This window comes from Poecilia mexicana, unplaced genomic scaffold (genome assembly GCF_051168715.1).
Source record: "Poecilia mexicana isolate PSO_F unplaced genomic scaffold, ASM5116871v1 scaffold_8, whole genome shotgun sequence".
NCBI classification, from domain to species: Eukaryota; Metazoa; Chordata; class Actinopteri; order Cyprinodontiformes; family Poeciliidae; genus Poecilia; species Poecilia mexicana.
The window spans coordinates 3,673,555-3,691,086 of NW_028263377.1; the positions used below are offsets into that span (position 1 = coordinate 3,673,555).

Below are 17,532 nucleotides of genomic sequence, written 5' to 3' on the forward strand. Positions count from 1 at the left end.
AGTGCTTAGAGACAAACCTCAACAATTTGCAGTTTGAGCTGCTGGGAAAGACAGCTCTACAAAGTGCAGACTCAGGAGGCCTGAATCCATCTCACACTTTCTGATTTGTAAGGTAAAAATATTGATAAAGAAAAAATTATTGTAACAGGACAAAATGTGATGAGGCTCGAGAGGCTTGAGAGGCCTGAAGAGGCCAGAAGGTCATCTGAGTTTGTGGCAGGTGGTTGCTTACTTTTCATCTCCATGCTGAGAAAAAATTCCTCCAGGAAGTTCAGGAATGAAGAGTTTGGTGAGAGGAACTCCATCAGCATCCTGTTGTGTGTCGCTAACAATAAGCTGATACTGTTGGAGTAATGGGAGCTGGCACCATGTCATCATTCAGGGTCATCTCAGTCCAAAGGGAGCAACAGCTGTCAGCTGCTTCATTTATAAATTATAGTCTGCCTACAGAAAAGCACAATTTGAATGCAAACTGGATCTAACAAGGACTTTCCTGGTGTGAATACAGCTTAATTCTACTTCTATATCTGGACTAAGATGAAGCCGGTGACTTTTGAAGGACTCCCCTTTGGACAGGTGAGGCCGAAGTGGACGTTTGACTCTAATGTGTCTGGAGAAAAGCATGTACAATACAGGATGATCTGAGCTGGTTGTGATGTTACTGGACCTGGAACTCTGCAGACATTGAATGGAAAGCAAAGTTATCCATAAACCAAAGTAGTCCAGATTCAAAGGTGAAGCCATTTGAAGCTCACCTGTAAAAGTTCCAGAAGTAATGAAGTCATGTTTCATGAAGAGTAGACTGAAACTCCTTTACAAACAATGAAGAGGTGATGAGTTGGGACAGAAAGCAGCCAGGGAGACGTTCTTCTACAACTAAACCACAGAGTGTGTTCATTATTCCACTCACATGGTTCCTATTTTGGCTGGCTTCATCTTTATTTAATAAAGAATAACCCATGAATAATGAATAATGTTTTTGTACACTTGAGGTTAGGCTTGAATAATCCAACAACAGCTTTATAGAGATAAGATGATTTTCATTATGAAGTCGTATGAAAAGCCTCTTGATTTGTAAGACACTGAATGTGACTTCGTCATGAAGGAGAAAAAGTCATGGAAAAAAAAGATACCACTTATTCAGATTCATTAAACACAGAACATTCATCAAGCCTTTAAAACATTATTTTAATCTTGTAAAACCATTTTTTACACAAGAAACTTTTCAATCACTACATTTCAAAGTCTAAAGCATTTTTTTTCCAGTTTTGGTATAGAACATAATGTTAACACAATGAAATGCATGTGAAACTGACATTCTCCTATAAAATGAGATTTTCTCCTTTTTACTTCATATAATGAGCAGGATATTTTTCATTCCTTCCACACTGCAGCTTCGTTTTCTTTATTGCCAGGCGTACGGGCCTTCAGTAGAACTGTAAACTCTTTCAGTGAGCGATGGCGGTTCTGATATTTACTTTCTGAAGCCTGGATCGGAGGGAAGGCGCCACACATTCCTGTCTTTACATTACATCCATCTGACAGACCAGGCAGAAAAAAACATTCTTTGTAGCTTTAAAACAACAAATAAGAACATACAGAGTGCAGACATCAGGAGCCTTATGATTTATATTACGTTTTGACCTGAACTGCATCACTGCTGTGCTGGCCGTAATGAGCTGTGTTACATTGTGGATGTGTAGTAGGAGGCCTGCACAGTTTGGACTTGGGTTAGGTGAGCTTAGCTAATGTTAGTTCAGTAAAGCTTTCTGTGAAGAAGTCCAGTTGTTGAGTCTTCCATTCAGTTCGTCTGCAGTTTTTTCCGCTCAAACAGTTTTTCCAGTGAAGCAGACAGGAAGGAGTCCTGCCCCGCCGCCCTTTGGAGCTGCACTGGTCGGTGCCACCGCTGCAGAGCTTACTTCAGGAGCCACTGATTCACTGCATAATGGAAACAACAGAGAAGAAAAGAGAAATGAATGCAGAGTGAACTTGCAGTTCGGAAGAGAACTGAAAGAGAAACTTCAAAGACGAAAGCAAAAAAAAAAAGAAAAGAAGAGCTGGAAGCAGCAGCGGAAGTTGCGGCGTGGTGACCGCGGCAACGCCACCCAGTCACCATCATCTCATGTCATTATGTTTAACTTATCATTTAAAAGTAAAACTACCAAAACATAATAAGGTAAGTGATAGTAAAAGTCAAAAATAATAATAATAATAAACAAAAAAGAAAATACAGTTGACAACATAAAACTCGTCTTTCTATAGGTTGTGTATGTGTAACCAAATGCTATATCTTTTTAAATAGGTTAAAGGTTACTGATATTTTCTTACAGGTAACATGAGTTAAATGTTAGTGTGACTGAGACAGAAGCAGAGCAACAGGGGCAAATATACACAAAACACCCCTTCACGTTTTTTACGATCATATGCTACGTATTTACTCCTCTGCACACTCTCATTCACAACATGTTTACGAGTAAAAGACGGCGCATTCTGCTTTTTATGGTTTAGAACACAATGTTAATATACATCTCATTTTTGATACTAATGGCTTACCATAAGAACAGAACGCTCTTGGCGGAATAAAACAGAAAATGGAAGCGACGGAAGGAAAAAGTTGTATAGGGTTGAAATTTACAAAGTGGTTTAAAGACAACAGATAAGTGAAGCCACTGTGTCAAAAGGAATGTTATTCAGGTTAGCCTAAGCTACTAGTGAAATGACTCTGTTGTCCTGCAACTGTGTGGCGCGTTTACAATGTAATAGATGCTGGGAAGAATAGGAAGGGTGTGAGCATGGTGTACACAGGTATGATTGACAGCGCTCTCATTGGTTGACTGACCAGGAGTAATGTCTGCAGAAGTCAGTAGTACCACAGGGAAGAGGCAATGGAGATAATGATTTACACAGATTGTCTCTTATTATGCCATCAAGACATAGTTGCTGTCTACAAATGTCAGTATTACGAAAATGTTGAGAAAACACAATGTTGTAATTGCTATATTTTCATTAAATAAGAAATGCAATTAAAATCACTCATGCGATAAGTTATTAATAAACATGCCATGCCATCATCCTCCTACTACTTCCTGTCGCCTTTTTCGTGCTTGGCACCAGTGGAAACATCTGGTGATGGATCATGTGACTCATGTGATGCTAAAAAGGTGTTTCCATTGCAGTTTTGTGAAATAAACCAATTTCAGTGCGGCCAAAACCCCCCACCTCATCCCAGCGTCAAAACCTTTCATCAAAAAGTGAGAATTTTTTCAAAAGTTGTTTCCATTAAACAAATTTCTTTCAAATTGTGCAATTAGATGGTCAATGGAAATGTAGCTGGAGAAAGTTTTAACAAATAAAAATTCCAGTTTTTATAAGGTACTTGCTTAATCTGTAGCCAGCCAGCACAAGTCATGCCTTTCTGAACCTCACTTTGTGAATAGGCAGGCGGTCATGCTGAGGACCATGGAATTATCTGAAACACCTCAGTTTGATGAAACTCCTTTCACTGTGGTTAAAGGGCCGAGCCCAACCTCTCCAAACTGGCCCCACACCATCAGCTCCACCGCACCAGACCAAACCCTCCACACAGTGCAGTCAGACAAGAGCACTTCTCCTGGCAACTGCTAAAACCAGACTCATCCACTGGATTGGCAGATAGAGCTATGATTCGTCACTCACCAGCCTTGACTGTTAATAAGGTAACGCTGCTTTGAGACTGCAGTTGGCAAGCTAACGGTGCCGTGTCTGTACAGCACATAGTTGAATAAAATAAGCAGCTAAATTCTGCTTACAGTGCTCTCTGTAAATAACAAAATAACCACAAGATATAATATCATGTGTGGAAAGGGCTTAATTAGCTCTATTAAATCATTTATTGTAGGCTTTTGCTTAAATCTGTATTACAGAATCAAAACAACAACATGTTCTAGATGTAACAGTCACTACCAAGTGGACATACAGGTAGAACTTTGTTCTTTCTTTCTTTCTTTCTTTCTTTCTTTCTTTCTTTCTTTCTTTCTTTCTTTCTTTCTTTTTTTTATTTTATTTTTTTTTACTAAAATAGGTAGATCTCAGGGCAAATAAATAGTTTACTATGGCCAAAACCTTCCTACACGGCAAAAACACAAAATCTTACCAAGTATTTTTGGTTTAGTTTCTCATACAAATATATTTGTTCACTTGAAAAATGAAAAACTAACTTTCCAACAAGATAAAAGAGCCTGTTTTAAGTAAATAATTCCCTAATATAGATGACAAAGTATTAGTTCCACTGACAGATTTTTTTTGTACTTACACAAGACATTTTCCCAGGTTAGTGAAATAATCTGTCAGAGGAACTAATACTTTTTATCATTATTATGGAATTCCTGACTTAGAACAAGCTCTTATGTCTTGTTGGAAAGTTACTTGTAAGATAGTTTTCTCATATTTCAAGAGTTCTAAGACATTAGAACAAAAATACTCGGTAAGATTGTGTTTTTGCAGAGTAAGTACAACTCCATTCCTGTGTGTTCAGTGTAAGTAACTGGCAGGGTGACAGTGTTCAGCTCATTCTACTGCTTTTAGCTTATATAGTAATATATATACATTTATTTAGGCAGAGATAAAGATGAGCTTTGGTATGAAGATGTAAATAGTAATAGTAATAGCCTGATTAATACCATCAGAGTAACAGAGTTCTGCCAGAACCTTTAGTGTCTCAGTCATTTTTGCTGATCACTCATGTCTGTAGTCTCTGTTAACTATGGGACGTTCCACTGTCCAAAGTTTGAACAGTGATTTGCTGACTTTGACCAAAAGTTTCCTGATTATTTTTAACTGTGCACTCAATGGATTTGACAGTCCAGATAGGAACAACTTAAAAATATCTCCACTTTTGGCATGTAACGGCTCCCCTGATCAGCTCTGAAGAATGAGAAGCGAGAAAAGAACGTGATGTTATATATAACACGGCAATCACTTCCAGCGGAACTGAGCCCTTCTCTTGACAGCAGTGGTCGGCTCACCTCTGTACTGTGGGCGCAGGGCACGGTTGTTGGGGCAGTCGCGGCCCTGCTTGTTGAAGTTGATGTTGGTTCGGATGCAGCGCTGCAGCAGAGGCTGGGCTGGCCGGGTGTTGTCACTCATGCTCAGGAAGATTTTGTACGGTTCGTTCTGGCTGAGGAGGCGCAGGGAGTGCATCTGCAGGACAAACCCACAGCTCAGTCCGTTTCTGACCAGGCTACAGAGGTAAGCAGCACTCTAACATGTAGAAAATGTGCTGCGCAATGTGAACCACACCAAATTAGATATTATTAATGATAATTAATAAGTATTATAAAATAGATGATGTAGTAAAATTACTACTTGCTTAGCAACCCATAGCATAAACATTTAGTTTGATACCCAGAGCAGAAATTACAGCAAACTTCAAGAGAAACTTCTGTTAGTTTATCTAGAGAAATTACTCCTTACCATAGATCAACATTTAGCAATAAACTTTTAATATCGGAGCAAGACCTAAAGACACTCCTGTTAGTTAAAAAAAACAAACAAAAAAACTAGAACAAGCTTAGAAACATCTAGTTTGATAGGAACAAGAATCCAGAGAAAAGCCTACTCGTTTATAAATTATGGATTACCAATATGTACTGTAGTTTTACACTTTTACTTTTCTTTTCTATTAGTTCATCCAGAGAAACTACTATTACTTTATAAATTGTGGAGTACTTTTAGCTTTTCTTTTGTTTTGTTTGTATTTTCTTCTAATTCATGTAAAGCACTTTGAACTACCTTGTTGCTGAAAATATGCTATATAAATAAAATGACCTTACTTTACCTTAAATGAGTGGCAAAAAGCCATGACAAATCACAGTAATGATGAGGATGTAAACATGTTGATAACAACAGTAAGAATAATAGTTTTAATTATACTTTCGTTTAATGTTGACCTCAGGCTGGTCATAGCGCAAAGAAATGGTAAAACGAATAACTAGCACAAAGTTCCTCAGCAAAAGACAGAGTTAGTTGCTCAGGCGACATCTTCCACCCAGTGCTGAGTCCGGTGGAGAGGCTGCAGTGTGTGTGTGTGTGTGTGTGCGTGTGCGTGTGTGTGTGTGTGTGTGTGTGAGCCGCTTTCCTCCAGATAAGTGCGTTCTGGACCGGAACACCGTAACACCCAGTCCCTGTCTGAAGCAACATGAAAAGGCTTTCAGGGCCTGGAGCAACTACTTCACAATGGCGAGGAGATTTATAGCGCCGTCATGAAACCTGTATGCAGATTGTGATTTTTATATGAACTAATAAATGAAGGCAGAGATTTTTCTTTGAATTAAGTGGTAAAAAGCAGGTTCCACTCATCACTTTATCTGGTTCTGAGAACCAGTTTGTTCTTTTCTGCAGTTATAGAACTCTATCTGTTCTGAGGGAGTAAAGATGTTTTCTTTTTGTCTTTTTGAGAAGCTAACTTATAATTCAGACATGTTGGAGCTCCTGCCAGTACCAATAATTAGACATGATGTTCCTGCTAGAATGCATGTAGCCTGGTGTTACGTATTCATCCCTCTTTTAACTACCTGCATCTGTGTCACATAAACTGGCTTGTTGATGAGGATCCATGTGGAGGTCTCGTAGCAGGGAGGGATGGTGATGGAGCCCTCATAGGTGATGTAGCGGATGGTGTCAGGGTAAAGGTCAGCTATGTTCAGGCCCATTAGTAGGAATGCATCATCTGAAGAAAGGGGAGAAAGCATAGAGCTTGGTGTGAGAAGATGTTCTGTTGAAGCTTCTTCCTGAAGCGCTGATAGCAGAGAGAAAACAATGACACATCTGTGGATGTGACTCTTACCAGCTTTAATTATCAATCATATGAAGCTTTGTTAAAAATACATGCCTGTGTTTTTAATGGTATTGTATGTGACAGACCAATTCAGAACAGTGAATACATGTGAATTGAAGAGAAAATGCCAATTTTGATCAAGATGTTTTGCATCTATATTCAGATCTCAAGTCAGTACTTTGTTTATTGCTGCTCTGTGAGCTCAGAAACTGCAGCTCAGAGGAGGAGCTGCATCTCAAAGGCAGAGCTATGTCCACCCAGGCGTTTTGCACAGCTGAATGGTTGCCATGGAGACTAAAGGATTTCTCAAACTTGCATGAAAGAATCAAAGCAACACTCCAGGTATGGTTTTTTTAAAAGAGGGAATAACATAATAAAGTGATGCAAAAAGTCAATTTTACAACAATGGCTTTGTTTAGGTCAGATATTGGCGTAAATAAGTAATGGTGGTTCTGAGCTTTGGACCACTGCAGCTCCTCCAGAGCTACTGTCCATCTCTTCTACTTCTCTGATTAAAGCGCCGATGGACGTCTATGTCTGGTAGGCCAGCAGGTGTCCAGATGAAGGACTGATCAGAGTTGTGGCAGATGTTTGAGAACCTAACCCTGCTTTAAAATCTCCACTGCTTCCTCCCCGACCCGTCTGCCAAGACAAGCAGCATTTCCATGATGCTGGATGTTTTCTAATGTTCAGCAACAAACCTCTGAGGAATTCACAGAACATCTACTTTTATGCTGAGGTTAAAAGACACAGAGTCTATTCACTAATAAATTACATTTTGGGGCAGTTGGGTGCAATAAATGTTATTTATATGCATTAGTTGAAATCAAATTACACCACCATTTTCAAATTTCTATTTGCGCTACTTCTTTTTTGGGCTAATAAATGAAAGCCTGACAACATGCACTTGTTTGTTGTTGTAATGTCACAAAATGCGACAAACCTAGGAATACTTGATGGCACGGTTTTTCTGCTATGAATAAATAGATCCTTCAAACAAATGTAAGATATTTTATTCCAAATGAAAGCTTTGAGACAGAGGGATTATTGCCATTTTCATTAATTCATGGTGATAAAAAAAAAAAAAAACTCCGATATTTGTTCCTCAAAGTACAACTTTTATTCGGTAATAAAAGAGTTTTACAATTATAAGCAAAATGCATCTCTCGCTTATAAAAATAGTAAAACATAAATACGTGCATGACGAGGCCAATTTAGTGGGTACTGATTATAAAGCTAAAATAAATTCTTTACTTGTCAAGAACAAAATCTTTGATCTCACACAAATCTGGTGTGTTCTGCTGCCGCTTCATTCAGTGAGTCATCTTTGTGTTCTGGGTATTTTTATGACACGGTCCCACCTCAGGCTGGAATTAACATCCATCACTCTGTTTATATGATTAAACATCACATTTGAAATTCTGCCACATTCAATGTAATTCAACAGGAATCTGAAATTTTTATTAGTCTCCACAGTTACTGAGTAGCAGTTCTCTTCTTGAGAACCGTTCAGTGGATCATCTGCCTCCATCTCAAACTAGCACAAAACTTTTGTCTTCTTTCTTTGAATGGAGAAGAGCTTAATATAAGCAAATATGAGCAACTACAGAACACGATGGCAGTCATAGCCTTAGTTAATCTGCAACGCCAGAGGAGCCATTAACAACATTAAACAGTTTAAAAGACAGTACAAAAACACAGCAGGATAAAATATCATACATAGAATAAATTCTAAAATTAATATAAAGCAGACCACAACACTCCAGGTATGTTTTTGATGAGGGAATAACATTAAAGCTAAAGAAAAGTTGATTTTACCTAGTACTTCCCCTTTAATTAATAAAAGCATGATTTTAAAATGGAGTCTTGCATTTCATCTGGTTGTCTTTGATATTAACGTGTTAACGGATCTGAAACTTTTAAGTGTGGACAAAAAGTAAAAAGAAAATGACAAAGCACCATCTTCCCTAAAGTAAATGGTGTTTTGCTCATGAAGAAAAGATCAATCCAGACAAAAATAGAGTGTGTTTAGATTTGGTTCAGACAAGCAACCAGAAAGCTCTGTTCAATTTGTCTGTTCAGTTTATCTGTTCAGTTTGTCTTACGTTTGTAGTTGATTCTGGTTATGGTGTCTCTGTTGAGCATACGGTTGAGGAAGGCGTTGGAGTTTTCTGAGAGCTGAAATGGAAGAAACAAACATCAAATATTAACAAGAAACCGAGCTGCAACACAAACAAACGTTTTTTTTTTCTTTTTGCTGCAATTTGGATTGTTACAATCCATTATTCACAAATTACACTTTGTTTTTAACATGTTAGTCAAAAAACTGAGTAGAGACTGCTATTCTGCAGATCTCTTTGCTTGATAAGTGATCAACCTTCATAGTAACTTAATCTTCTACACTTAGAATGTCATTATTTACAGCCATGCTAGTCTCTGGTGGTTATATTTTTGCTCCCACAGTATTTTAACTATAATGCACTACATGTTACTCAATGATTCACTGTCATGCTTGATTCTTATTATTTTCTGATCATGATCAGGCCTTTTTATTGCCGGAATCTAGTCAGACTGCACTATGCTAGCTTTCAGAGGACAATCAAACCTTAATGAAGATGGAGACCACAGCAATGCCGTGAGGACTCTTAGCTGCCTCACTGTAGTTAGCATACAGATCTTGATTATAGTGGATCAGTTGGACCTGAAAGAGACAAACAAAGAGAAGAGGAGCCATATGATTTAAACACAAGCACTGGAAGCAAAACTAAGACTGAATGTTTTCAGCATCTCTTCTTTTCTACTTTGTTAAGCAAATTGGAAATGTCTCACGTGACTATTAAATAATCGATTTACAGCTTTTCAAATAAGTGTGATTGTGGACAGTTATTGTATGGGTCAGCCTAGCAGGTAAATTCTCTTTTCAAACTGGTTGCTCCATCCACTGGGGATGATGCAGGCTGGACATGTGGGACATGTCCAGTGCATGTCCCTACACTCATTTAATTGGTTAAGATGTGATAATGTGACTTTCCAAGGCATATTTAGATGCACTATAAGCGTACCCATGCTAACGCCGCTTACACCTTTGGATCTGATCATCAACTGGAAGCCTGTTGTTGAGCATGATCTGCGTCATGTTCAGCAATTAGCCAGAGTCAAAAGGCAACAGTTTGTTTCTTCCTAACAAGCTGTGTAAGTTGTGTGGCGTTGCTGCTGCATTCAGATAATGTTGGATAAATGATTAGTTCCTCCATGCTAGTTTATTATATTTATCAAGTTAACAACAATACTGATGTTGTTTTATATGTTGCTGCCTGTTTTGCATTCCTTGCTAGTCGGTTGATGGCAGGAATAAACCCAGGGCTCTTTCATTTTTGTACAGAAGTTGTGCTCACTGCAGCTTTCCACATATTTAAAGCAGAGCTTTATTGGCACAATAGAAAGAGCAAAGTCAGAGAGCAGCATATTGAACATGTTCAACAAAACGTGAACATTTACAAAACCTAAAATGATTCCACATAGCAGACCGGGGTGATGCCGTTGGCCTTTCCTCTTCCTCTGGGCCCATAATGGCCTGAGTTGATATGTTTTTATTAGATTACTGCGGCCTGGCTTTTTTGCACTGGCAATGGTACGTATGTGCAACAAAATAAGGACTACCTGAATAGGATGGATTTTTAAATGAATATTTCTACCTCTAATATATTGTCAAATGTATCTGCTGGTCTCCTGTTATGTACGTATTAACTTAAAGGAATCTCACAGCTAATCCATTTGGTTTAGTATGATGCCTCCCTCTGCAGCTATAACAATGTCAACTATTCTGTGAAGGAAGGTGTTCTGTAAAGGGTACGAGTGTGTTGTCCAAAACTTGGGCTGAAGCATCAGATTTCCTCAGTCACTTTGGTTCGTTTCTCAGAACAGAACTGAAACTTTCAAAGCGACTTGTTCAGTCTTCAAATCAATGTGTCTCTTGTTCACATCAAAGAAGCAGTTTCCTGTTCCTCTGAGCAAGCGCAAATGCTTCTGTACATCATACAGGTCACTACGCGCAATTCTCTGCTTTTTCCTACATTTTCAATTGTTTTTGTCATATTGATTAAAATGTATCATACACAGCAAATTTGGAAGTGTTCCATCAACTCCTACAGAGTTAAATTCAACACTTTGAAAGTGTCTATATTGGTCCACTCTGAATGGTGTAGAAGTTAGACTTTTGAAAGTGTTATTTGTGATAGAGTTGAATCATCACTCACAGTAGATGAAATTAAACACACTTTAGTGTTAATCTACCCAACACTAGTGTACATTGTCAAAAGTTAACACTATGAACGTGTTAATCCAACACAGAACGGTGTAAAGTTTAAATTAACATATAAATCTGAGTTTTGAAATACTACTGGCAGGGTGTGCTGTGGTGGTGCAGGGGTTAAGCACAACCCACATATGGAGGCTCTAGTTTTCAATGCGGCTGTCGTGGGTTTGCTTCCCGGTCTTCCCCTTCTCTTATTATTCACTTTTTTTTTGACAATTTACTACCAAATAAAAGCCACTAGAGCAATTAAAACCTTTTTTCCCCAGAAACTATTGGCCATCAATAATCCCCAAATTCATTTTAAAAGACATTAGATGCCACATTAGAGGCTACAAAAACACCAGCACCAGTTGCAGCATGTAATCTACTTTTATTTCAAAACATCAAACAGCACTGACAGCAATATACAACAAAGGTCAATCATTCATGGTACTTTGGACTGAAGGTGAAGTGTGCTTTGAAAGTTCATTGGAAGCGGCCATGGATGGTCTTGTGATCACTGATGGTGAAGTGTCTTTGGTGCTGCTCTTGTTTTCGCCATCATGAAGACTTCCAGCCTGGAAGGAAAAACAAGACATATAGCAGAAATATTAGGATAATAAATAAATATTTTAAAAAGAAGTGTGAGCAAAACAAATCAGACTCACCTGTGTGTGTCACCGTCATATTTATTCAAATTACTCTACCCACCTGGTTTACAAGATAAAGCATAAAAAAGTCAGAAATAATTACTAAAGAAATTAGTCAGCTTATAGAAACATTTTTGGACAGTATTAAAAGTCGTGCCAACCTGTCTGAAGAAATGAGTTGAAGTCATCATAACAGGCTTCAGTCACCAACATGACACACTGACAAAGAAAAAACATTTTGGCAGATTTTAGATGTGCCACAGGTACAATACACCAGAGTCAAATGGCTCAATTGCCTCCTCACTGTGTAGATATGTTCTCCAGAGTCCTGCTAATTATTCTATTCAGGTGTGGTGCAGCAGCGGCACATCTAAATGTTGCAGAGCAGTGACCCTCCAGGACTGGAGTTTGACACCTGTGGCATAGATCAAGCCAATGGTCCAGCACAGTCACTCCCCCATTTTGCAGTCTACAGCCAGAAATTTAAAGAAAACGACCTCCGCAGCTAAATAATGTTAACTCAAATGGCCTCCAGATTCTCCTGACAGTTTTAATGTTTGGTTAAGATAATAAACAGTCGTATATACCGTGATATCCAAGCAAATAAACGTACGTTTAGCGAACTATGTATATGAATCGATAGTCTTGTGTAAACGGAAAAATAATGCCTCCATACAAAATAGTCAAAAACATGATCATTTTAACATGGAACTTACCTTGTTATATAAGCTCCACACAAGACGCCATACTGCTGCCTCCGCTCCTCAGGCAAACATGTGACGCAGTAGCGGGGGGCGGGGCTAATGACCGGGCCCAAATAATGAAGCTCATGATAATTTAACTTTTCATTAGTAAAGCTAACAAGTTTCATCACCACAGAGAGCGACTATGTCATTTTGAAGTCCGTCTGACATGAAGTACAACAAACCAAGAGAAGAACAGAAACATCAGGCTACTGGTCACTAATGATGAAACAACACAAATTCAAAACATGTTAACGTAATCCGTAGAAATGCTCTAGCTAGTTTGTCATTTTGTTGCCAAGTGACTGATGGTTGGTGACAAGCTTTACCAGAATGCACCTAGAGTAAAGGAAGATTCATTTGTAGTTTTGTGTGTCATAAAGTTAAATATAAGAGAGAAAATAAAGCCAGTCATGTGGCACATTTTATTCAATATTTTACACCCACTATGTCACTAAAATCAGTCAGTCTGGTAAGGTTTTTAGCAACCATGAGTCAACAATCAGGCACCCTACTATATAACCTATTGGGGTATCTTACACAGTTTTCAATAGGAAAGGGCTCTCTTTTACAGTTCTCATTAGATGTTATAAAGAAAACTTGTATCCCTGAAGTCATCTTCTAACTCCCATGTGTATCCCCTGTAGGTCTAGGCCGGGGGCCAACTGCAGTCCCTGCTGTAGGCACTAACACTCACTATCACTCATGCTGTTGAATTAACACTGTAGTTTTAACATACAACACTTGCACTGGAAATCTGACACTTCTGAATTTGCTGTGTACAGGTCTCTGCTGAATAGTCTAGACCTTGACAATATTTCAGCATATTTTCATTGCATAAATGTTTACATGCAAAATGTTTGAACAAGGTCTAGACTATTATGTTAATTATATTTCTACATAAATCCATTAGGTGTTTTTTCTAAATCTGTCCTGAACTGATAACTTGCTTCCAGGTGAATCCTGAGTTTCTTCAATGTTCTGAAATGTGTGAAGTGTTAGATCAACCAACAATCAGCCAGTTTTCTGAATCTCATGAACCATCAGTTGGTTAGCATAAGGTGTATAAAGCCAGAGCACAACATGATGTTACATTTCTGACAATGGAAGGACAAAGATTCGGACAAGTCAACAGCCAGAGAGAAGAAGAGGAGGAAGAGGAGGGAGGTGGAGGATTTAGGAGGCAGAACAGAAAAACTGTATTGTGATTTCTACAGCACTGCATGTACAGTCTTCCTTAAGGAGTTTGTCCTGTGTTTCCATTTCTACTTTTTTCCTTTGTCCTCTGCAGTGCTGTCTGTCTTTTTCTTTCTGTATCACAATCACCTCTTCTGTCATCAATTTACAGTAAAAACATAAATGTGAATCTTGTCCAGCCTCTTGCCATTTATCTCCCACAACTACAACTTACAATACTTGTCATCAAAACTTTAGTTTACAACAGAGCATCCCTCTCATCCAAACACAATGAAGCAGGGCCTTGACATTCTGAGGCATGAACATGTTGACTGATACAGATATTTCATTTTGTGGAATGGCCTCAGGATTCTGAGAAAGAAACTGGGATTTCCAGGTAATCCATGCTGTTATGCTGTTTGTACAAATAGTTTTGAGAAATGCACTTACTGTTTCGTAAATGTTGTAAATGATTCGAGAAATGCGCCAACGTGAGCAAGAAACACCGTAAGAATTCTTTCCACTCAACTCTGCAGCTGAGAGCAGCTCTGTTTTATCCACTGGGTTGACAAACATCAGTCATCATTCCACTGAACATGTCTCTGCAGCTGTAGAGTCCAGTGGTGTACTTCACACCCCAGCATTACATTGCACTTGGTGCTCAGTCAAGAAAACCGTCTCTGCTCACAGCTCTTGAATTAATCTGAAGGTTGTATGAAGTTTGGAGTCTGCAGCGACTGACTGCAGAACGTCTGGACTTCTGTACACTACGTGCCTCAGCATTTGTAGTGGTAGGCTAAGTAAAAATAGGCTCACCACTCTGTTCTTCTTATAGCCTACTGCTGTAATATGAGTTCTTGTTATTCAGTTGCTTCTATTTTGCCTTAATACCACTAACAGCTGTGCAATACTACAGTTTTTCTCAGTCACTTTGGTGCATTTTTCAAATCATTTCTGACATTTGCGAACAATAAGTCCAATTCTCAAAACAATTCATACAAACAGCAAAACAGCATGGATTACCTGCAACACCCAGGTGTGTTCAGTGTCAGAGCCTCAGACTAACAAATCTTCATTTCATAGTGTTTGGATAAGACCGTCAGATTAGTCATGTTGTCTATATAGCAGGGAAAGTGAGGGATACTTTGATGTAAATTATGCCTAAAGTTTTGGTGACAAGTACTGTAAGTTGTAGCAGTGGGAGACCAACGACAAAAGGTTCACATTTATGCTTTTACTGTAATTTGTTGATAGAAATGGTCATTGTGATACAAAAGCAGAGCTCAGGTTTTACATCTCACCTCTCCAGGAAATCCTTGTCCGTTTAGGAGATGCTCAGAACCAAGAGCGTCTTCACTTCCAAAGTGTAGGCGGACCTCCTCCAGTCGGTAGCTGTAACCCAGGGGGCCCCCAGAGATGTTCACCAGATGTGTTTTGTCTGGCCGCAATGACACATGCTTTCCTGTGTTGTACATGGTGCCATACATCTAGGAAAAAACAAAAAACAAAACTCTGGGATTGGATTATATTACATCATAGTCACCTTGAAAATTCTCCATGTTTCAAATTCCTTTTCTTTATGAAAGGTGACCTTAAATACTCATCATGATACAAAAGGTGTAAACATTATGTTATCTGTGCAGTATGGGTTTTGTTCCCATTACCATCCATCTTTAACAGTGCACCCTGGAAAAGTCAGTGGTACATTACTGGGAAACACACACACACACACACACACACACACACACACACGCACACACACACACACGCATGCACGCATGCACGCACGGACGCACACACTCGCGCACACGCACACACACACACACACACACACACACACACACCATACCCACACACACACACACACACACGCACACACACACACACACACACACAGGTTAATCATTCACACACACAAGTTTGTATTTCTGTATTAGGACTTTGTCTGCTCTGCTCCACTCGGCTAAGCTCTGCTCTACTCAGAAGTTGTGTTTCCACAGTGTACATATCAAATATGACTTAAAGAAATTTGACTTTGTAATTTAATGCCTTGAAATTGGGCCTCTGTCTCCTGCTCTCTGACACTACATCTTCAGGAAGTCATCACAACATGGCTCCTCTATTAACCCTTTAACAACGTTTTTACCAGCATTGCACTGAGAAGTAGCTCCTATAATGAGCTCAGCAGATGTGCAGGTCCACCAGGTTTTTGCCATTTGCTGCTGGCTAGTCTGAAGGAGATGGAAGGTTGCCATGACTTTTGAAAGAAATTTCCAAGTTTTTTTCCCTCAAATTTCTGAGATTAATCAAAAAAATTTCTGAGTTTTTTGAGAAATGTACTTTTCATTTTTGTTTTATATATACACTGACTCTAATATGCCCCCATAAAAAAACCCCGTCTCTCTCAGAGAAATGTTTTGTTCAGCTAAGCTAACAGTGTGAAAGGGGATGCTTGTTTGTGGTGTACACATTCTGATCTGACTGCAGCTGAGACTGAATGCTCTGCTGTGCTAACTGGAAAATCATCAACGGAAGATTGGGACGAAGCTGTAAATGGAGAAATGTTTAATTCTTTCATTTAATCTAGTTTTGACACAGTTCTAAGGCCTCAGTTAATCACTCAAACATAATCCTTTGAGTACTTTGGGTAACAGCCCATTCATAATTCCTGATAGAATCATGAAATATAAAGGAGCTGCAGTCATACAAACTCCACTTTGATTCCCTTATGATCACTGTCCGCAAATTACTGGAAAAAGCAGATGTGGCCGCTATGGGGACATGAGATGACATCGTAGCTGCTGGATTTTTAATGACTTTGGAGTAAAGAGAGGATATTTGTCAGTACGTCTTCCATAAATGACTAACAGACAAATAAATCTAAATTTACAATGCATGAAAAATGAATCATTCTGAACACATGCAGAGCAGCGTGTCGTCACTCACAACACCCGTGGCGACACATGAACCATTAGCATCCTCCGTCTGGCTGCCAGCCTTGTTCATCTCACATACTACATGACGCCGCAGCACTTACGCATTCTCTACTGCTGTTTGTCGAAAATAAAAGAGGAGCGAGCGCACTGCTTCAGTTTAATTGTAACATGCCACTGCTGGGGAAATATGAAATTAAACAATTACTCACCAGCCTGGAATCTATGCACAGCATAATCCGGAAAGAAAAGCTTGCTGTTATAATGAATGAGGCCAAGGATTTAGATTCTAAAAATGTCTGTGATTATCAGAGCTCTACACCCATCAACAGGGCCAGACAGCATCAACAGCAAAGGAAGATTGAATTTCTGGTTTAGCGTCCTAAATGTAACTTTCTGTCTGATTTCAGTGAATTTTCAAGTGTTTCATTTATAAATGAGAGAATTTTGACAACATTTTCAGTTAAATGGAAAAAATGAGTTGTGAGACTTTATTTGTTGTTGAAGCTGAAGTTTATTTTGCCTCATTTTATTTGTCTGCGGCAGATTGGAATATGTTAGCATGTAGCATTCCTCAAACTGACTCTGAGGGATGATGAATAATGAAGCAAACAGAATTTATAGAGCAAATAAACACATCATCCCCCCCCTATAATAAAAGATTTTCTTTTCTTCTTCAAATATTTTAAATCAGTTATACTTTTTCCACACAGGCTGTCATGTAGGTTTGGAGTTTTATCATTTTAAACTACATTTTGTGTTTACTTGTGTTATGTTTGACTAAGATTTAAATTGGTTTGATGTTCTGAAACACTGAAGTGTGACAATCGTGGACAAAATAGGAAATCAGGAGGGCAAGCACTTTTTTACACCCCAGAATTACAGAGGAAGTTTGTAATCCAGGAATGTGAGAAGTTTGGCC

At 38.8% G+C, this 17,532-nt stretch overlaps 1 protein-coding gene across 2 annotated transcripts in view; it reads right to left on the minus strand.

Moving 5' to 3' along the window:
* Nucleotides 1–1,163: 1,163 nt before the first annotated feature.
* LOC106917927 (carbonic anhydrase-related protein 10-like) overlaps nucleotides 1,164–17,532 on the minus strand; it is a 91,565-nt gene continuing 75,196 nt past the window's right edge. The window contains exons 4-9 of one of the 2 annotated variants that reach the window (XM_088008033.1): nucleotides 14,979–15,164; nucleotides 9,420–9,515; nucleotides 8,920–8,992; nucleotides 6,552–6,706; nucleotides 5,004–5,178; nucleotides 1,164–1,938 (exon numbers count right to left, since the gene is read on the minus strand). In XM_088008033.1, coding sequence (XP_087864159.1) covers nucleotides 1,916–1,938; nucleotides 5,004–5,178; nucleotides 6,552–6,706; nucleotides 8,920–8,992; nucleotides 9,420–9,515; nucleotides 14,979–15,164 — 708 coding nt within the window. In that variant the 3' untranslated portion in view covers nucleotides 1,164–1,915. Of the gene's footprint in view, nucleotides 1,939–4,854; nucleotides 5,179–6,551; nucleotides 6,707–8,919; nucleotides 8,993–9,419; nucleotides 9,516–14,978; nucleotides 15,165–17,532 lie in introns of those variants that run through there. The other variant, XM_088008032.1, reaches the window with a different exon arrangement.